The sequence below is a fragment of the Aulonocara stuartgranti genome, assembly GCF_965226115.1.
Source record: "Aulonocara stuartgranti genome assembly, chromosome: 8".
Classification (NCBI taxonomy): domain Eukaryota; kingdom Metazoa; phylum Chordata; class Actinopteri; order Cichliformes; family Cichlidae; genus Aulonocara; species Aulonocara stuartgranti.
Window position 1 is genome coordinate 19325780 of NC_138959.1, and position 21126 is coordinate 19346905.

General features: G+C 39.3%; 2 protein-coding genes across 2 annotated transcripts in view; one reads left to right on the top strand and one right to left on the bottom strand.

Moving 5' to 3' along the window:
- The window catches only part of LOC309713293 (SH3 and multiple ankyrin repeat domains protein 1-like), a 45879-nt gene extending 38235 nt beyond the window's left edge, over positions 1 to 7644 (bottom strand). The window contains exon 1 of the mRNA XM_082544821.1: positions 7418 to 7644. The gene's annotated coding sequence lies outside the window, so the exon portion shown is untranslated. The remainder of the gene's footprint in view (positions 1 to 7417) is intronic.
- A 7234-nt stretch (positions 7645 to 14878) lies between these two features.
- Positions 14879 to 19939, top strand: LOC309712961 (uncharacterized protein). The gene is made up of 6 exons (XM_082544202.1): positions 14879 to 14964; positions 16291 to 16326; positions 16491 to 16709; positions 16816 to 17097; positions 17204 to 17338; positions 17438 to 19939. Exons 1-6 carry the CDS (start codon positions 14931 to 14933, stop codon positions 17884 to 17886), a joined length of 1155 nt encoding a protein of 384 aa, XP_082400328.1. The 5' UTR covers positions 14879 to 14930; the 3' UTR covers positions 17887 to 19939.
- The last annotated feature ends 1187 nt before the right edge of the window (positions 19940 to 21126 follow it).

The window sequence follows — 21126 nt, forward strand, 5'->3', positions numbered from 1 at the left end:
AATGAAATGAAATTAATTATCTTTGGCATTTTTCTTAGATTCATCTAAAGAAATGGGAACAAATGATGTGTTTTGCAACAAGCTGCTGGTAACAAAGCGTCTAAAGATTCAATTTAAAATAGTTTTCTTGGTAAGTTCTCTGTTATGTGTGGATACAACACTGGTTATTGCCTTGATTAAGGTGCCTTTTTTATGCTTGAATGATTCACAAGTCCTGAGAACGTGTTAAGAAACAAAAAAACATTCCTTGGAAAATGGTTTAGGTACGAGGAGAGGACAGAAAGTGAGTGAAAAAGCAGCCAATGCCCAAAGACAAACTTTGAATGACCTTCAGAAAGCCTGAAGAGCTAGTGCTCGAGACCACTTTAAAGGGGCAAAGTCTGGATCTAACTGCAAATATGAACATGTATGGCGAATTAGGCAGTAAGTATTCCCACCTAGATGTTGGCGTATTTACCTTTGGTCTGATTTGAAAACAACATTTTTAAATGATTACTCTTTCAGGAAGCTAAAGGGAAAGTGCTAGTTGCCCTGCTGCAGTACTAAGTTAGCATCCAAAGAGAGTCGCATTAAACAGCCCAGAACTGTTGTCTCAGTCTGACGGTGAGAGTAAACTGTGCTGAGACGTGCTTATGATGAGCAAACAGCTACGTGAAAACTGTGAACCTATCCATTAGTATCTAAACATACAGAATATTATGTAATGCTAAGCTAGGTCTTCGTAGAAATATTTTATCAGTGTCATGCAATCCTACAATTGCTATAAATCATGATCTCCAGACAAACATTTAACATGCATGCAAGGTAAGAGCAGAAACGAAACACAGCTTAAGATTTCAGAAGTTGGTGAGTCTCTCTGCCCTTGGGACATCAGCACTGCAGCATGATGATTAGACCCTATGAGAAGAGTATTTCCATAATCCTGGTCGGATGTGGGTCCAAAGACAGTAATGAAATGTAGTAATGAAGAATCAGGAACTGATTAATCATGATAATGATGACAGAGACGGATGCCCTCCTTAGACCCCTAGAGGGCAAAAATGGATGGATGGAGAGGTTTACAGAAAAAGTTAATGGCTAACAGTCATCCCTATTTATATCCGTCTCTTCTATGATATTCTTGTACATTTTGCTATTTGGCAAAGTTGTAGTAATAACCTATTAATACCAAAACACCATGCATGTTTGGGTGAATAAGTCAGAGTCACGTTTTTGGCAACACCAGTTATAAAGGCTGCAGGAATCATGTTTGATCTGCCCAAAATTTGTCATCCCCACTGTAGTTTATTAGATTATGCTACATCACTTTTTAAAAGATCTTCCTGTAAATGTCTTATCCGTGCATGTTGCAGTTTTTCTCCTGTTTTGGCCACAGAAAGCACATCCCCAGCACACTACACTGGAAAGACCTTATGGCCAGTCGTTTCAGCTCATTTTCATATTTCGTTTTTGTCAATCTCTCTCTCTTTCTCTCTCTTTTTCTCTCAGTCTTTCCCTATGTAGGACAGTGCATGTGTATAGATATATTTTCAGTGTATCGGTCCCCGGAAAGTAGAATTGGAGATCATCCAAGGAACAGATTGTCCCACTTTTACGTCCTGAAAAAGTGGAGCGGCCAAGTTCTGTCCTCTATATCCCTCTCTTTGACTGGGTCTCCACCCTACAGCCTTTTTCATACGACCAATGACGAAGAACCGTCAAGAACACGCCGGGCCTCCTCCAGTGTAAAATGGACAGAATGAGCCACTAACATGGAGAGGAGAGGGCAGTTAGGTTTATATGAATGGTCTGACGTATGAGTTTACGGGGGAAGGGCTAAGCTGAGATCTACCCTGCATCATCATCAGCTCTCATTAAGGCTGGACAGCATAATTAAAAGATCCTGTGAGTTTTCGTGTTTACATTCTCCAAAGCAAAAGTTTAAAAAGATCCACAGAGGAATTTATTCGCTTCATTTACCCTTGCAGTGACGAGGCTTGGCATTTTCAGGCTGTAATTAAATCCGTGCCTCATAAAATCCGGCGAAATGCGAGTGTTTAATCGACAATCCTAGCATACTGGATTCATTTTAAAGACGGGTAACAATGCCAGCAGTAGATACATCCTCTGTGCACCCAGAGACTGGCAATTCCTGCAGCGAGGATGGAGGTGGGGGATGGTGGTGGTGGGGGGGGGTGATCCTATCAAACACAAACAGATGCGTTTAAATCAGCTGCTTATCTCATGCTGATCAAACAAAAAAAAACGATAATACTGCTATTGGGTGATTAAATGGATGATTAAAATAATTACCCCCCAGCTTTCCATTTCACATAAAACATCCTTCTTCTTTCATCTGCAGGCCAAAAACCTCACCAAGGACTGCCCTTCTTGTTTCTCTTCGCAGAAAGGGGCCACAGTTGTGCCCCCCATAAGTTACTTGCAGCTCACCTGATGTTTCGAGCACAGTCGATAGTTCTTTAAGGAGCAGTCAAACACATCTGTGCTGGAAAAGTGTCCAGAGGAAAGCAGCGTTAAGCGCCAGACCAGTCAGCCCAAGCCTGGCTGGCGGTCTTGTGTAGATCAAAGTGGGCTATCTTTCCCCTCAGACTGGATATAATTGGGTCAGGTGGAGCGTGCACTGAGGGCCTCGCTTGGGCTAAACTTGGTTGGTTGGGCCGGGAGACCTCAATGCAGCACAGATTTAGGAGTGAACATCCCCCGTGCTATTTCTGAGACTTCTCTCTAACTATAAACATTAATCTGATAGCACGGCTTATGTTGTGTTGTTGCCCACGCAACAAAGCAACAAGAAAAAAGGAAATCTAAATCAGGGTTCTTCAGCTTCTCCTTTTTTTGGCCCATGACCTTGTTTTCATAAGTTATGGTTAAGTTTGTGTGATAACAGCAGAGTTTTTGTATATTTTAAGATCTTTTGACTCTGAATATAATATTAAAATGCTCCTCCATCTGAAGACAGAGGACCCTCCCTAACTTAAAATCTGCACTTTCACGCTTCATGTAACATTACACCAGCATATTCTGCATGCAGTTTTGCTATTAAACACCCTAATCGAGGTCCATGTGCATGTGTCCTGTAGCAGCGCTGAATCCAAGCTTGTTTTGTGCAACCGGTGTGTGCTAGTGGATTGAACCCAGTGTCTTCACCAGCTTGACTGCTTCACCTAACTGCATTAAACTGTGGTGCAGTGCTGACACGTACAGTACCAAACATCATACAGCAGTCGTGTTTTTTCAACAGTACCCTCTGTTGTCTGCTAAAACACGAGCTTCCCTTTCACTCGCTGCAAACGGAGTTACAAAAAGCTCATTAAAATGTCAAGAAAGCAGAGACTTCAGAGGCGACTGTACAGCAGGTTTCCTTCTGTTTCTCAACAACAAAAGAAGGAGCAGGAAGAGCAACAGCGAAGAAGTCAAAACATTTCCAACCAGGATAGGCGTCCTTGCGTTCAGCAAGCTTTTCAAGGAAACCCTTTTCTTTCTATACTAATGGCAGAGCTCCTGCCTTAAAGCATTAAATGCAATGAAAAGCATGCCACAAGCAAACTAGTCAGACATACGGACATGAGTGCAGGTTTTGCGGCTTTGGGGTGGATTTTATGGCCACAAATTAAGTGTCTGCTAGTGACAGTTTTACTTACCTTGCACTTCCAGCGACTTAAAGATAACGCTGAGAGACAAAAATCAACAAGGTACTAATAAATGCTGTTAGACATGGCTGACAAAGTGAGAACCATGTCAGTGGCTGTCAGGACCCATTAAAGTTTATCCACCTTCCATGTAACAGAGCATAATTCATGCTACAGTCTGGAGAAGCCTTCATTAATAACTTTGCAATTTCACTTTATTCTCCGAGTTCTCCGAGTCAAGAACTTTGTAATAAATCTTAATCTGAAACCAGGAACAGTTAAGCTAAAAGAGAAACACGATCTCTAACATTTATCCCTGCATAGTAGCAAATGGGAACGTCACTTCTTATTTTCTTTTCCAAACTAAGGTTAGATGTTGGACAATAAATACATGTTTTTTTTTCTTTTTGCACCTGTTCTTCAGTGTGACAAGATGTGCACCACCTCATTACAGCTCTGAAGTGAGCCAGAAGGGCCTGGAAAAAAAGCAACTGAAGGAAACAGTGAGGTTAATGAGCTGAAACAATTATACTAAGACCTAAAGGTGTGCGATCACCCACTTGCGCTGGAGCTCTGTCACCTTATGATGTATTACTTCTGTTTTTATGTAATAAAGAAGATTGAACTCTCACTTGGTTTCTGCAACAACAGCTGCCAAGAACACAGAAGTGTGTTCCTCTTTTTTTTAAGATGCTTGTAATCAGGGCATCTGAAATGCAGCTGCTACTCTCTGAGACGTCTTCGTTAAACAACTGCGACTTAATGGTTCAGTCATTAATTTGAAGTTGCGTTCAGAAACGGTAAAGCTCAAGGTGTTTGAGTTTCTGTTGCAGTTTGCTGGCATCTATTTTCATGGCTTACGGCAACTCTCCAGATCTTTCCCCTTGGGGAAATCTCCCTGTATGTAATAATGAAAAGCCTGCAGAGTCAGGGGAAACAACTCGTCTCTCCTGTTTCTTCTTAATGAGCACAGCAATGAGACTCTATCGACTCCACAAATAACAATTAGAAGTGCATTAAAAAATTGCTTTTCAAGGTTATTTGATGACAACTAAATGTTAAGCAGAGAGTGAGCCAGGCCAGTTTTTTTGTTTGTTTGTTTGTTTTTCAACCATATTTTCAGATCAGATTCCCCTGATATACATGGCACTTAATATTTGTGTTTACGTGTAAAATATGCGCAAGTTTATTTTGCTTATGTATTGGTTTTTCATAGCTCCATACCCCTGTGGGACTGATTTACAGGGTATTTTTTTCAGGGTTTGCATTTCTGCTTCATATATATACAGTAGAAGCTTGTTGCTAATGGAGCCTAGCTGTATTCTTCCACAGCAGTAAGCTGTCACTGGAAATAGTCGCTCAGAACGTCTGTTTTTTTGTCCTACACTTGCTCCATACCAAACCCTGGGGAATTGCAGGGCTGTATAGCATTGTCACATCTGCTACACTGACCAGGCTGCTAATGGACTCCCGCTCTTCCCGATTGAGGAGGACAGGGCAGGAAAGAACACCAGGAGACGAGACAGGATGAATCGGAAAACTTGATTTCTGAGACGCTCATCTCCACTGACACATCGAGCCGTTTGGCTTGTCCAGCGTATTTCATCTTCCACTCAATTGCTTCATAATCACATTCTCTTTTGGCGTTACTCACATATTATGTATAATCGCTCAGTCCCTTACTGGCATTGATAGTGTCGCCCAGCTTCCTTTTGTTCCATTATGATCAATTGTTCTGTGTTTTGAGGAGGCCATTAATCTTCCATTGCCCACTCCGCTCCAAATTGCCCTCTTTGTTTATTTTCTCCTTCTCCCAAATGAATTCCCCTCAGTGTAATTCTGCAATAGAAAAAAGTATGCTTTTAAAGCCAGCGTTGCTTGTTGTGCATTAGACAGTCGGGCCAGTCTTAGGAGGTTGTGCGAAGTCAATTAAGTGGTATCTATAGGATGAAAGGGCACAGAGTTGGAATGCATCACTGTTGCATACCTCTAGCTAATACTCTGGTGCACTTTTTTCACCCAAGCCTGAACCAAATGAGGCGTTTAGGTGTATGTGTGTGTGGCTGCATGCGCATGGCAATCGGTTCTCTAGGGTCCTTAGAGGGTTTCCACCTTTCCACCAGCTGACACCAAAAATACTGCGAGCAGGCAACGATTTTGACAAGTCACAGCTAAACAAGTGTGTGAAATGTGGGTGTTGATGAGCTCCCGTTTGATTCTGCTCACCTTTCCATTTCAGCGCCTTTTTCTTTCTGAACTCATCCCAGCAGAAGTGTCTGGGTGGTAGTAATACAGGCATGTAGGTAGCTTTTATATAAGCATAAGTATTAACCGTTTTTTTCTCCAAACGTCCACTTCTAACATACTCTATCAGCTATTCCACCATTTCTTGTATTCATGGATCACTGTCATATTACAGGCCATAACTGACTTTGTAAATGGGGTAATAGTGAGCGATAGTCACAGTCCAAAAATGTATGGTTATAACTCAAAGTGGAGTCAGATTAACAGCTCCTCTAGAACAAATGGTTCTCGCTAAGCTCTGGGCCCAGGTAGCTCTTCATAATGTTAAGACCTATTTAGCTAATTTGGCTTCACCTAAGAACGTGGACAGAGTCAAGAGTTTCTGTGTTTTTCCAATGAGCCAAGCAGGAACTGAGGGCGAGGTATTAAAAGATACGCCTGTCCCATTGTTGTAAACAGTCCACATGTGTAAATATGTACCTTCTCTTAATCAGAGCACTCCCACAGGATGACTGCTCTAGGGGTGCCACGTGGTCTGCAGTGACACATTCCCCAACCCTTCATTCTCCCCTCTGTGTGCTGCTTTTTGTTTCATCCTGTTAACATTGACAGTGTCTTAAAAACATCCTCTAGATGAAGTGAAGGTTAAAGCCAGAGTGCATATATTATGTTTAGAACGTAAATAAAATGCTCTGGGTGGCAGAGGGTTGTGCTGATGGAGGCTGACCAACAGCACAGTGTTTAACAGGAAGGTATTTTGTGGACTCTTTGGCTCCTGGTCCCAAACCCCCGGGGGGATCTAGGAAGCCACCTTGAGAACCACTGACTTTCAATTTTCTTTGCACAGAGTCCAGTAAAAACACAATTTATCTCACTGTACTAAAAGGAAGGTCAAGGTCACAGTAAAATAGCATCGGCGAACTCGGCATTAACCTTTAAGCCTGTATTTGGTGACAAAGGGGAGAAAGAAGAATCACAATTTTCTGCGGGACAGAAAAACCATCTGCAGGCAGTGTTGTAACTGAACTTCCAAGGTTTACATCTCCTGTGAGCAAACAAATGTATAACGATCGTTCCACATGCTGAATGCTGTTACTTTATCTATTAAAGTGTGCATTACATTAGAGCAGTGTGCGCTCACTGATTCGTCCTACAGCTGTGAGGGAGTAATTTGCTCAGTTGCTACAGACTTTTCTTTAGAGGCACTGTGACTTTTTTTGTTTGTTTTCTGTCCCACTTTTCTCATCCTACATAAATCATGTGAATTAGACCTCAGAGGACATGCATGCCCCCCCTCCCCGTCACAATTTCAGCAGCTTCTCCTTCATAAGCACTGTGACTTTCACCTCGCCGCTAAAGATCATTTCCTTCTTTCCTTCTTTTCAATTTACGTTCACACAATAAAGATGTTAATGCTCCTTTGTATTGCAAACACTTTATATTAGTTTAGTTGTGTGATACACACACACACACACACACAGACGCACAGCAGTTCTCCTTCAGTTACATTCTGTAAGTATCGAGGAACACAAAAAACTAAATACCTCTCGGTCTGTAGTTCAGGCTGTGTTGCTCCTTGTTGTATCCGTAGTGACCTCCTTCATAAACCACAAAGAGAGTAAAAAGGGACCAGGATTAAAGAAATGAGAGAAAGATCCAGTCAGTAAAACATAGATGAGGGGAAAAAATGAAAAAGTGATTTGCCTTTTTCTCTTTCAAAATCACATTTTCAAGCCTTCTAGTCTTTAAATATGCATCGGTATGAGCCAGCCCGAGCCCCTGTATTGTGCAGCTTCCCTTTCTCTTTTTCATTCACACACACACAAACACACACACTCTTTCACCTACTCTATGCCCTGGTATAGCTTCTCTCTTCCCCTCCCTCTCTCCGTGTTGCACACACATTCATGCACTCCCTCTCCAGCATTGCATACTCTCTTTCTGTCTTACTTCAGCTGCTAGATTGATCTGTCTCTCCTCCATTCTCCTTCCTCTCTGTGTACCCACTCTTCACCATCTGTCAGTTGTTCTCACTCTCCCTCTCCCTCTCTTTTTTCATACCCAAGTGCTCTTCTGTTCAATTATCCCCAATTTTCTTCATTATTCTGCCTCATTCTTTCAGTTTTTCACGGTCCAACCACCTCTCTGGTGCTCCATAGCTCCTCTCCTATTATGTCAGCCAATTTATCAATCAGATACACTCACGTCACTGATTTCCACCTTTTATCTGTCCCACACACAATCTGGCCATGGGTTTGCACACTGCACAGCTCCCTTTGTCTCCTTGATGCTGAAAGGTCATAAAAAAATAGCAAAAAAATCTGTTTGTGTTTGGGAACTTTCCAGTGATAAATATAGCAGGCATGCTGCCTTGTTTTAGCATGTTTGCAACTATATGTGGAGCATTTACCAACCAGTCAAGCGCTGTGATAACCACTGGTGTTCGACTTTGAAGAATCTGTGAGGGCTGGTGCATCTTTGTGTTGTTTTCTCAGCTGTCTTGCCGTTTATTCTTTAGAGCCGTTTGGTGCTGGCACTTCCCTGATCCCAGTACAGTGGACGTGTTAGCCTTTTCTACAATCGGAATATTCAAAGAAAATTAAAAGTGGTTACCTTGAATTACCTAATAAACCTGAAATTCATTACTTTAACAGGTTAAGAAACTGCTAGTTTATGTTCACACAGTACTTCACTGTGATGGCTGCAGTTACAGCCCCACAGTGGTAATATCAGTGTTACAGTAGAGGCTTACACATAACGCTATTTAAGTTTCCCCTTTATCTTGATTAGGTAGGTCTGTGTCAGCTTTTGAGTAGAGGACTGTTACATTGCCCTCTTTTATGGGCACAAGATTTTGATTTTTATGTCAGATTTAACCAAGTTTGTTATGGAGTTAAATGTTAAATAAAAAAACTTTAACCTCTACCTGACTTTCCTTCACTGCTTGGTCCGTCACATTCACAGTGAAAAGGCTTTTATGTACTTCTTATTCTAAAATACAGAGATGGAAATGTCTTATTTGCTGTCATGACTGAAATTTAAAAACAAATCTTTTATGACATGTTTGAAAATGGCATCAACACCTACCTGATTATAAGAGATTGGGAAGACATGGTAACGCTTCTCCTGGGAATAATGCTGCCACTATCAAACAATCTTTACTTTAAATTTACTCAAAAAGGAAGAGTTGGTTAAATCCTACTAAACTTTTCATCTCTTTTCACCATCCATGCTCCAAAACCCTAAAAATTATAACAGCAGTTGTTTTTGTCATTACTGATATCGTTTTAATTTCTACATGGCTAATATTTGACTTTTGAAAAGACCAGCACTCTCGGAAATAATACTTTATAAAGGTAAAAAGATGGACTGTTATCAGTGTCCTTTAACAAGAAAACAAATAAGATAATGACACCTGCAAGAAAACAACAAAAAAAAAACATGCCAAAGGTAGCAAACATGTGCCCACAATCAGCATCATTACACACTTCTACAAAAACACTATCAACACAACAGTACACAACAATATTAAAACCACTGGGATATGATGAATCAGAATCAGAATACGTTATTAATCCCAGAGGAAATTATGTGGTCACAGTCGTTCCAAGACAATAAGAAGATGTCGGTGTCGATTCTCAGTCATCCAGCTCATGGTAGGAGATTGGAAAGAAAATGACTGAACGTCTTGGAAATTATTGGAAAAATAAACAAAAACCCGTGTTTTCACTAAAGTTATCAGACACTGGAAAATTCATTCTGTAACTAAATGAAAAGAGCAGCTTAACAGTTCTCCTTCATTCAAGTCTTTGTGGCTTTGTGTGCCGTACAAATCCAATATGCTTCAGTTTGTAGCAATAATGTTTTTCATTTACGGCCTCTTTTAAGAGCAGGTATCATGTCTATAATATAAATAAAGTGAATTACAATTACAATGGGCACAATTTAAACACAGAAAAATGCCATTTGGGAACCTAGATATGAAAGCTAAAGAAGTCTGGGAAGAATTATGGCAATCAGCCCTGATGAATGTATCTCCCGCTCTTAAAACCTTTGTTTGCAAAAAATGGGCAAATTCTTAAACAAGTCGGCAAATAAAATCTGAGTTTACTGACACATACTGTCTTTTAAACCCTTTAAATAAAGGGGAAAACATGAGTGTCTGTATTATGGATATAGTATTTGAATTTTGAAAACATCATGCATTTATTTACCTTTGTTAGTATTTAAAATTTCCTTGAATATATATATAAAAAAGGATGTTGCAGTCAGGAGAGAGACCCTGCCTGCCAGTCCAAGCCGAGGTCTGTGGGTACACAAAGGAAACCGTTAATGATCATTAATTATCTACAAGTCTGTCAGTGATCAAAGTTTCTTTGAAGTGAACGAAACATGCTGCAGTCTCATCGGCGGTGACACTGGGCTTTTAGGGAGGGACTGCTGTAAAAGAAAGAATTTTGATAATTGTTTTATAATCGTCATAACTAACATTAATCACCCAGTGCTAAGGCAGGTTAGGTCAGGTGTGGCCTGGCTTATTAGTTACAGAAATGTTGAATTCCTCCCTTTTCTGACGTCATAAAAGGTTGTCGGGGTAGGTTTTTCAGACATTTTTGGACAAGCTCACAAACTGAAGCGAAATCTAATTTTCCAGAGATGATAATTAAAAGTCTCCCAGTTCTGTTGATGGTGACATTGCGTGTAAATTTCCAAAGACCCCACCAGGCCACTAGTTTCTGGTGACGTCTGCTTGTTTGTGACACGCTCAAGGTGTGGTTGCGTCACTCTGCGTCCCACTGGGAATCTCCCATGACAGCTACATGTCACCTGCTGCAAGGGCAGGCTGCCAGCAGAGGAAAGGTAAACACTCAGAAGCAGAGCAGCAGCGGCTTCCAGTTGCTTCTGACATTAACCCACAGCCAGCCTGCACCCACATTTCCTGTGCATGACCTACCCACTGAAGCAAAAGATGACATGAACTCTTCACTCACTAAACAGCAAAAGTTGCAAGACTGCTGTCTTCACGAGGTAATAAAAAAAAGATAAATTAGGAAATGATATATTCCATGCTCTAATGTCAGATAAGTAACTTTATATAACAAGTATCTTTCAGTGAATAGCGTTTATGCTTTTGGAGTGTTTGAGTGAAAAGACTGTCCTGAGGCTTGCTTTATGGCAGCTTTTAGAGCCCATCAAAGAGACGGATGGAGGAAGCAAAGCTCGGCTCAAATACATTAATGTGCACAACAGTACCCTCTGCTAAGAGGAGATGGAGATGAATCCTGCCATATCCAGCCTCTTAAGGACAACATGACACCTGCATTGTTACCCCTGATAAGAGCTCTAGTCGTTGCTCTGCTTTAATGGTGCGCCACTCCATAGTGCATATTCACCACACTTTTCATCCTACCTTGATGCTTACACTGCTTTTGCCACCCAATGTCCTTTTTTTTGTCTTTTTTAATGAGAAACTAGCTTTCTTCCTGCTTTCTGTGTTAACCCTCTCAAGCAAGGAGAGAAAAGTGGGTCATGGGCAGATGGAGCGTACAGTAGTAAGAACATGCCGGGTAGATTTTTATTTATTTATTTTCCTGTGTGTTTTAGTGAATTCAGCTTTTTTTGTAGACGTGGAATCAAAAAGGCAAAAAAAGAGAAAAGAGGAAGGATGAGAGACAAAATATTGATCTATGAATCTTAAGCTGTGAAGCACTTTGAATCGCTGGTTTGGTGTAAAAAAAAAAATTCAAGTCACAGTTTCTGTGTGAATGAACTGAAACGCTACAAACCCAACTGCATTCATGTTAGCCTAAGAATAAAAATCCCATTTTATGAGTTCTGCACTCACAAACTTAGACTGATTTGCATATTCATAGCCCTAAATGCAGTTATTCACTCTTAAAATTAAATAGTTTTTTATATATTTATTGGAGAAGTGCTTAGCATAAAGACATTCAGTAAAAACAGGCTCAGATCTGGCTTAAGGCCCCATTCATGTGTTATTCTCAAGGAAAACTGATGCAGTGCTGGGCTCTGGTGGCCAATTAAAGTAACTGAAATACTGCATACATTTCTTCAAGTTATCAGAAAAATGTGAGAGAAACAGGTGAAAAGGAAAGCAGTAGAAACAAGTTGTCTTTTAAAAAAGGATTAGGCTTTCTATCTCTTCTGCTTTTTTAAATCTATTTCTAAATAGATTTTTTTTAAAAAGAAAAAACGTTTCCTGTGTTTAAATTCTTGGAAACAAAAACAGAAGAGGAGAAACTGCACATTGTCAGTTTTTAAGGCAGACAAATCCACTTCTTATTTTGTTAGTTCTTTATTTCAGCTTTGCCTCCATAAGGGGAAGTTGTTTTGGTTGTTTTTTTTTTAAACTAGCCCTGAGTTAGCTGTTACATTAGGCCATGGGTGATCTAACACGTAAAACCCACAGTGTCCTGATGTGACCTGCGCATATAAAGTCACCAACTGTCATGTAACTATTTGACCTGAAGATTATTTCCAGTTAAAGTTTTTAGTTCTACAATGCAGTTTTTAAACCTGGAATGGGGAACTCTAGGTTTGCGTTAACTTAGTGTGGTCACCATGACCTTTTTATTTCTTTTTGATTTGCATCATGTTGTGGTAGCAACAGCAGTACAGCTCATCTCACCGTGTTTCTGTTCTCAGTCTTTATAAGGGTTTGCAACAGTTTGAACTGGTGAGAAACTGCAACAGCTTCCCCTGAATTTCTCAGAACTGCTTCATGAAGACCAAATACTGAGCAGAAGGTCAGTTCTGAACACTTATACTGCAATGCTGGAAGAAACAAAACAAAAACTAAGAGGAAAAGCTCCTATTCTAAGAACTTTCATGAGGCAACCTCTTCAGAAATTGCAAAACACTGAATGCATCATATATCTTAATAGGCTGACAAGGCTACCAAAGTGTTGCTCAAGATAAACACAATGAGGTAGCAAATAAAGAAAAATAAGAGAAACAAGGGTAACATGTTTAGTGTGTGACTCTCCTTTGAAGATAGCTAAATTTAAATACAATTGAGGGAGGATAGAGTTAACCGATACACACTCTACTACTCATATAACTCAGGCCACTGGTAAACCACACCATAGCGCTTTTCTTTTACTCTACCAGACTCAAAGCACTTTATACAACTTGCCTCAATCACACGAGCACTTTTTTTTCTATATCTATGCAACAATCAGTATATCAAATTTTAACATGGAAAAATTGGAGCAGCCAGAGACTGAATCACCAAGCTCCTGAGCTACAGCCACCCGAGATGGTGGTGAGTGGTCAGAAGGCTCTCTGATGTGGACTGATAGAAGATGGGCTGTAAGTGATGAGGGAGGGGAGTGTGCAAATAATATGAGATGCCTGTGGTCCATGTGAGGTCAGCCAAGATGTGAACAGCAAGGAATTGTAAAGGTCTCTACTACTGCAGAGTGCTTAGTGTGCATTCATTTCTTGAAGTCCATTTTTTTTTTGTGAAGAAACAAAGAACTCTCTTTGAGTCTGATTATGATATTTAAACAGAGATTCACTCAGGTTGTTAGTTGTTGATGAGATTGAGTTGTGTTGTTTCACATATCGGCTGGTTGAAAAATAAAAGCGCCGCACATTCTCTTAGGTCTGTTGCTCACTCTGCCCAGGAATTCCTGTATTTAGTTTGGAAGTCCAGAATCCTGCAGCTCAGTGTTGCTCACCAACTCATACAGTTGACTTGTACCAGACTGATCCCATTATGTGGTAGATTTAATTTAATTCACTCCAAAATAAATAAATAAATAAAATCCCCATAAATTGTAAGATGTAAATTGTAAATGTAAAGCAAAAGCCTCGGGTTTATTCTTCGGTCTGCACATCTTTGCTATTATTCCAGGAATTTCAAACAGAAGCCAGTAGTTTTCATCTCTGCCAAAAGGGGACTTTACCTCAGAATGACTCGCATCATCAGTCCAGTTATGATTATTAATCACAGAATTTAGACCTGAAAGCTCTTGCTGAGACATTATAGCTTTCCTTGCTTTATAACTTTATCTGTGACTCGTAATGAAATGAAGAGCTTCTCTATAGCAGTCACAGATTTGAAATCTTGATCGACTTTTTTTTCAATCTGGTTTTGGTATTTTGACTGTTTTTGCTTTTGCTTTCTACAGCTTGTCTCTTACCCTTTATACTGCACTTTGTCACTAACGGTACTAACTACTAGACAAATACAGCATCCTATATGTTTAGTTGACACTTGGGTGCATCTGCTGCAAAACAAACACGACAGCAACAAAAACAGGAGGAACTTTTTTAAATTTGATATTTTCTACAAAGAACAATAACGTGCCACTGTACCTTTCACATGACAAAAAAAACTAATTTTTGTGATAAACCCACTTATTTTTGTGTTGTACTATAATTTAAACTACATTTTAAGAATTGTCTTATCTAGGAAAGTGAGCTCAGTTACTTATGTGATTCTTCTGTGAACAAAATCTGTAAAAAAAATTAATTCTGTACAAACAAAATATGAAATATGGAAAGGCCTTTATGAAAAGAAGAACTAACCAACTAAATAAATAAATAAAATGGCGCACTTGAGTGGTTTGTTTCAGGTGTTCTTCACCGTTATATGAGGTAAGCATGTATGTTCAATACCTTTAGTGTCCCCAGAGCCCTCTCCTGCATTATCACAGGAAAGCTTTCGGAGTGCTAAAACTTTCCCACCCTTCAAAGTTCCCAAGCTCCTCTCTTTTAGCTTACTGGAACAGTTTTATCACTTGTGTGAAGAAAACTGCCGCAATCATTCCCGTTTTTCTCTGTCCGTAGCATTATAGGACAAAATACTGCGGAGGAGGAAAACTGAGGAAAAATCTAAGTCAAAAGCTGAAGTATACTAAGATGATTAGATAGTTTTTAAAAAAAATAGTTTTCCTCCAGTACTATTATGCATGGCCCTCCCTCAACTTCCTCAACATGACTCATTAAGGGAAGCAGCCAGTTAGTCACTTGTCACTCCTCCGTGACTGAGTTAAAGTGAAGCTTCTCTTGCCCGTCGTACCTTTGATCATGGCGAGTGGAAAGCATTTGCTGCTCATTGCAGGTAAGAAAGCCAGCTGAGACATGATGCAGGACTTTTGTTTTTGTTGTATGACGCGAACATAGCTGGGAATTATTTTTATAACTTTGCAATTGTAATTTCTTAAACTTGAGAAAAAAATTAAAAACTGTACTGCAGTTAGCATTTAAGTAACAGGAGTTATCTATTATTCATTATATAAAAAATATTTGACAGTTTCGCTGGAGTTATTTAATTTGAAGAAAAAAGCTTTGTGAGTTATGACAAATGATTTTATGAAGCAGTATGATGTTTATGAAGGAGTATTAGGACCACATTAAGAAAAAAGATATATTATTGATCATTTTGAGAAAAAAGTCAAGATGTATAGTTAAGAGTTGTTGTTTCTAGACAAAGTGCCACGACTGAGTATTAGGACCACATTAAGAAAAAAATGATTAAAGTCAAAAATCTAATTTGAGACAAAAGTTGCATTGTGGAAATTCCAGCGGCTTTATCAAGGAGAATTCTCCTCTTAATGAATCGGGTTTTATGTGTAACAAGAACAGATTTTATTTCTCTTTGCGCACATAAACACAGTCTGGTGATCGGTTTAAGGACGCCGAAAACATGGTGCAGAAAGCTGCGTGTGGTCAGACGGAAAACCACACAAACGTAGAAGAGTGAATTTGTACAAAATGAAATGACTGGTAATGGACAGATGCAAGGAAACAGGACTGATGGTTACACCGTCACACAATAAAGATGTTGTCTCACATTAATTTGTTTCACTCATCTAAACAAGGCATTTCTCCACGATTCGACTTTTTCTCAAAATGATGAATAATATTATTTTTTCTTAACGTGTTGGATAAATGTAAAGTTAATCTTTCATACATATGCAGGCAGTTAAGCAGATATTTGACAAATATTATTTCCATCCATTCACTTGTCCAATTCAGGGTTACAGCGGCCTTTGCATACTCAGCTGTCAAATGGGAGAAAGGAGGGGGGGGGGCACTAAACAGGTCACCAGTCTATCAACTAAAATGTTATATTTACAACACCCAGTGTCTCATAATTACAGCTGAATTGAACAAATACTAATTTATACTTAATTTTAAAAATTCTTAATCCTAACCGCAGTAATTTTAGGTTACTCTGAGTCACAAATGTATTTTTTTTATTTAAAAAATAGTCCGTGAACCACTAAGTTACTTCATATTTGTTGAAATAATTCCACTGAACATGCTCTTGTATTCTCCTTTGTTTTAACAGTGCCAGTACCTGCTCAATGTCACACAGATAAAAATCTCATTTGGTGGTAAATTTGTTCAAATTAAAAAGCACTTTTTTGCTCTTTTGTTACAGTGTTGCCACTCATGGTAAGATGTCAAAAACCACAAGGTAATCCATATTCACTTACTTCTAAAAATGTCACTTGTACACGCTGTACTGCATTTATTGCCCTTTATTATTTGCTCAGTATGCGCAACAGTGTATTTGTAGTTTTTCTCAGAAGGGCTACACAAATACTTGATTGCATTTCTTCTTTTTCTCTCGTTTTTTAGTTTTGATGGTACCTGCATTTAAAATGGCCTTCATTGGGGATACAGTTTACTTAAAATGCAATCCAAGTGCGAGCTCAGTGACATGGCACAAACCTAATGCTGAGACAATCGACGGACAAGACACTTTGAAAGTGAAAATTAAAAACTCAAACGACGGAGGCCCTTATTGGTGCGAGACCAGTAGGACAAAGAGTGACCCTGTTTCAGTCAATGTCATGGGTAAATTCACAATCAACACATATTAGAGCTCAAACTTCCACAGATCTAAAGGTAAATTCACAATTCACACATAATAATGAGATGATTTTCTTTATTTGTCCTGCAGAATCTGGTCTCAGCGCTTCACTCACCATTGAGACAGGCTATCAGAACATGTGGAAGGGAGGTGCAGTTATCCTGAAGCTTGAAAATAAGGATGGTCTGAAAGGGTGGAGGTGCTGGGTGTGCAGGGGTGGAGAAAGTCTAAAAATGGTTTCACTGAAATTGGAGGGCGTCAATAACAGTATGGTGTTTCAAACTGCTGACCTCAATGTCGATGAGACTATTTACTGGTGTACGGATAAGGGTCGAACTCACAGAAGTAACCAAGTAATTCTCACCACCTCTGGTAAGCATATTTTTCATTACGTCTTTAGTTTTATTGAAATGAAGTTAATGGGAGTACAACGAGGAGACTCATGACTATTAGATTTATATATTTTCTGTTCCCACAGATCCATGGAAGCTTCCAAAACCACCTAAGACGGAGGGGAAGTTGGGGATGGTGTTGGGAATATTGTTGGTATTGGTGGGGATGTTGGTGGTGATAGTGGTGGTAGGTTTACGACGTAGGAGAAGAAGTGACGGAGGTGAGTAGCATTTTTTTGTTTCTTTGGATTGTTTACTGTTTTTTAGGTATGGTAACAGTCACTGTATTCATACCACACTGCATGCCGTACTTTTCTCAGGGCGGATTTATGAGGATGTGGCACTGAGATCAAAAGAGCGAGGTGATGACAAGTATGAAACTCTGGAGAAGGCATCTGGGAGGGAGCGAGAGTACGACACCCTTGCAGGAGCATCAGGCGGAGAGCCGAAAGGTGGCGAATATGAACCACTGAAGAAAGGCGAAATGAAAGAGGGGGTATACCACACTTTAGGGGCGGAAGGGGCGGCGGGTGGAGAGGGTGGATACGAAGCACTGAAGAAAGGCGAAATGAAAGAGGGGGTATACCACACGTTAGGGGCGGAAGGAGCAGCAGGTGGAGAGGGTGGATACGAAGCACTGAAGAAAGGCGAAATGAAAGAGCAGGTATACCACACTTTAGGGGTGGAGGGTGCAGCAGGCGGAGAGGGTGGATATGAAGCAGTAGGGAAGAAGGATAAGCCCAGTGAGTCTGCAACAGCGGGCGAATGAATAAAAAAGGCGCTGCGCCACTGCAGGAGAAACAGGTTTAATGCTGCAAACCTAAACCATGCAGATGTGTTGATCTCGATCTCAAAGTTAAGATTCCTTGATTTGAATGAATGTTTAAGAAATCTGACAAACTCCAGGAGTCTTTCAGGCGTGAAAGTGTCAATACAGATTGACAATCAATAATAAGTAATGAAAATAAATCTGTGAGAGACTGTAGGGAACAGCTAGAGTGAGGTTTTTACAATAACAATTTTTTCAATGGCAGGGAGAAATGTTTCTAATATATTAATTAAATCAAATGATACAGAGTAAAATTTCAGCAAAATCCAAAAGAGCAGCAAACACTTTGTGACACCAAGTCAACAAACAAGCAACACATCCACACTTTACATTCAGTTTAATGTCTACAAATAGTCTGCTTTATTAACTGATCGTGTCCTTCAGCTTTGATGCTACAAGCTAATATTTGCAGTGCTCACTAGCGTTTCTGCTTACATCATTGCACATTATTAATTCATCTAGTTTAGGCATTATCACATGATTTAGATTTCTCCATCATATTTTTAATGTACTGTATAATGAGCATTTCTGAAAGCTGTGTTTTTCTTTGTGATATATACAGAAATATAAATAAATTAGCTCATCAGGAATGGGATAAATATTTTGCACTGTGAGATTCCTTTTAGCACTTAAGCCACTTTCTTAATTGATACTATGTAATATTTTGACAGGTCAATATCAGATAAACTGTTTTACAAAAATGGTATCATCATTTTTTGAGTATGGAAGCTACAGCCTGAGAGTACAGGCAACAGTGAGTCAAGCTCCACGGTCAGTTTTTAATTTTTTTTAAACTATTCCTCGTACAAAAATGAATCATCTTCACACCATTATTTGTCTTTTTAAAGTCATGCTGATTATAACGGATCAGCTTGTTGTCATGTTGCTGAATTTCTATTTTGAAGGCAACACGATTGAAGTACTCTGTGTTTCTCGTCTTTTATCGGTTTCCACCATTTAGTATAAATCAGTTAATCACAAATTTATGCTCAGTGTAAACGAACCCTTGCTTAGCGTCCTATATTCAACCATTTAATATCAATAACATTTTTCTCTCAATAAAATCACACATACAACGCAGATGTATTGTGGCTAAATGTGTTGCAACCAGTAAATTGAGATGCTATTTGACCGGTTTTATTGACATTGTTTTATTTCTTTTTCTTTTCTGAAATGCTGGAATGAGACATTAAGATTTTTTTTTTTTTCATTTTGAGTCGTGTTAAAAGGAAAAAAAGTTTTGCCTTTACGGGATTTTTTTTTTGTTTTGGAAACGTTTTGCATTTGCTTTCAGGGTTTTTTGTTGTTGTTTTTGTACATACGGTAGATTATTTAATATTCTGTGCTGAAAGACTGTACACGATTCAAGATTCAAAGATTTAAAGCGTTTATTGTCATGTGTGTAAAGAAAAAGCATTTCTCTGTACAATGAAATTCTTTCTCTGCTGTCCACACGCAGATGCTGGTTAATATGTACAAATAGCTAAAAAACAAATAGCAGGAATAAAGGCTTGAGATAATATTATTACTACAAAGATGTTTTGTGTCATTTTTTATTCATTTATGTCCTGCAGTGTCTCCTCCTCGCTACAGTGTGAGGCTGCTAGTCTAAGTGTCACAGTCCTGGGTCTGTGACCCAGTGTTTTGTGTATTTTTATTGTAATTTTTAGTTTCTAGTATTTAATATAAGTTTAGTTCAGTGCCTCTGAGTTTTTTCTATGGATTTCCTGTTTTACTTTGAAGGTCTGTGTCTTATGTTGATGTTTCTAGTTTTGTGTCCCATCAGTTAATTTGTATCAGCTGTGTCCCCCATCTGGTCTCATTCCCTCGTGTTCTTCTTGTATTTATTGTCTGTATTTTCATATGTTCAGCGTTGCGTCGTACCACCGTATCTGCCTCTGTGTTCTGTTCCCGTGTTATTTCAGTTTTAGTACTCTGCTAGCAATAAAGCTGAGGTTCTGTTAAGTTAACTTCTGCCTCCATGACTTCTGCACTTTGCTTCTTTTCCTGACTACCTGCACACAGACCATGACACTAAGGCTGGGAGGAATATAATTCATAGCTTTAAAACTTTGAGGTTTTAAAATAAAAGCACAATATGTAAAATAGCCTTATGTAATTATCTAACATGTTCAGCTTTAGTCATGGTGTTTATGTGATTGTGTTTAAGTGATAAGGATGAACACACCCATCTGTGATAAATTACAGCTGTTACAGTTTCTCAGCTGAACAGTTAGTGTTTTCAGTTTTAACACAGGACCGAAACTACTTTTTATCTGTGTCTTCACATGGAATATGAAAAATGCATTTGTTTAAAGATGGCAAAACAATTTCTGTAACGATGTGTTTTGGACAGACAACCAGAGAGAAGATGTTTGTCCCCTATCGAACACAGCCCTAACCCCTGTAATGTAAAGTGATGTAATGTGGGGTCTGAGCCACACAGGTTATTTGAACCAGGATCCAATTTGCAGTCATGTGAAAACTTTACCAATTGTCAAGCACGGAGGTGGAGGGGTAATGATTTAGGCTTGTTTTGAAGCCGCAGAGAACGGACAACTTGCAGCCAGTGAGTTGACACTTCAAGTTACTGCTGCTTGAGATTCTACAAACTACTGAAAAATAGGGTGTTGGTTATTTAACACACTGCTTCTGCATTTCTTACTGGTTGTGCTAAATAAAATGTGAACGATGGTAATATGCTATGTCATGTTTTGTCGTTGTTTGTGGTTTGAAAACTTAGAATGTATTGCTGTGATCATAGAGGAAATCTACAGTAGTTCCAGTAATGGTTTTATACACACACACACACACACACACACACACACACACACACACACACACAAGATATTTGATTTCAATAGAAAGCTAATGCTGACCCTTTACTGTCATAATTTTTTTTTAGGTCTTCAGGCTCTCTTAAGTCCATTCTTTACTGTGTCCTTTGCCTCTGCACAACATTCATACTGGCATGCAATAGGGCAAGTAAATTACACCAGATGCAGTGCTGCTTATCAGGTATCATATACTGTATAATATGTTATATGTTCAATCACAAATGGATGCATGATGATACCACTGATTTTAGAGACCCCAAGGCTTTGTGCTTCTTACCGGCTGTGCCGTCAAAATCTATTTTTCCGCTTCATTTCCAAATGCTCACAGTTAAGCTCAGTGATC

Bases quoted from the DNA above. Each gene is read 5' to 3' on its own strand.
- LOC309712961 (XM_082544202.1), top strand. From the start codon at position 14,931: ATGGCGAGTGGAAAGCATTTGCTGCTCATTGCAG. The intron at 14,965-16,290 runs GTAAGAAAGCCA...CTTTTGTTACAG, and splicing joins GCATTTGCTGCTCATTGCAG to TGTTGCCACTCATGGTAAGA. The intron at 16,710-16,815 runs GTAAATTCACAA...TTTGTCCTGCAG, and splicing joins TGTTTCAGTCAATGTCATGG to AATCTGGTCTCAGCGCTTCA.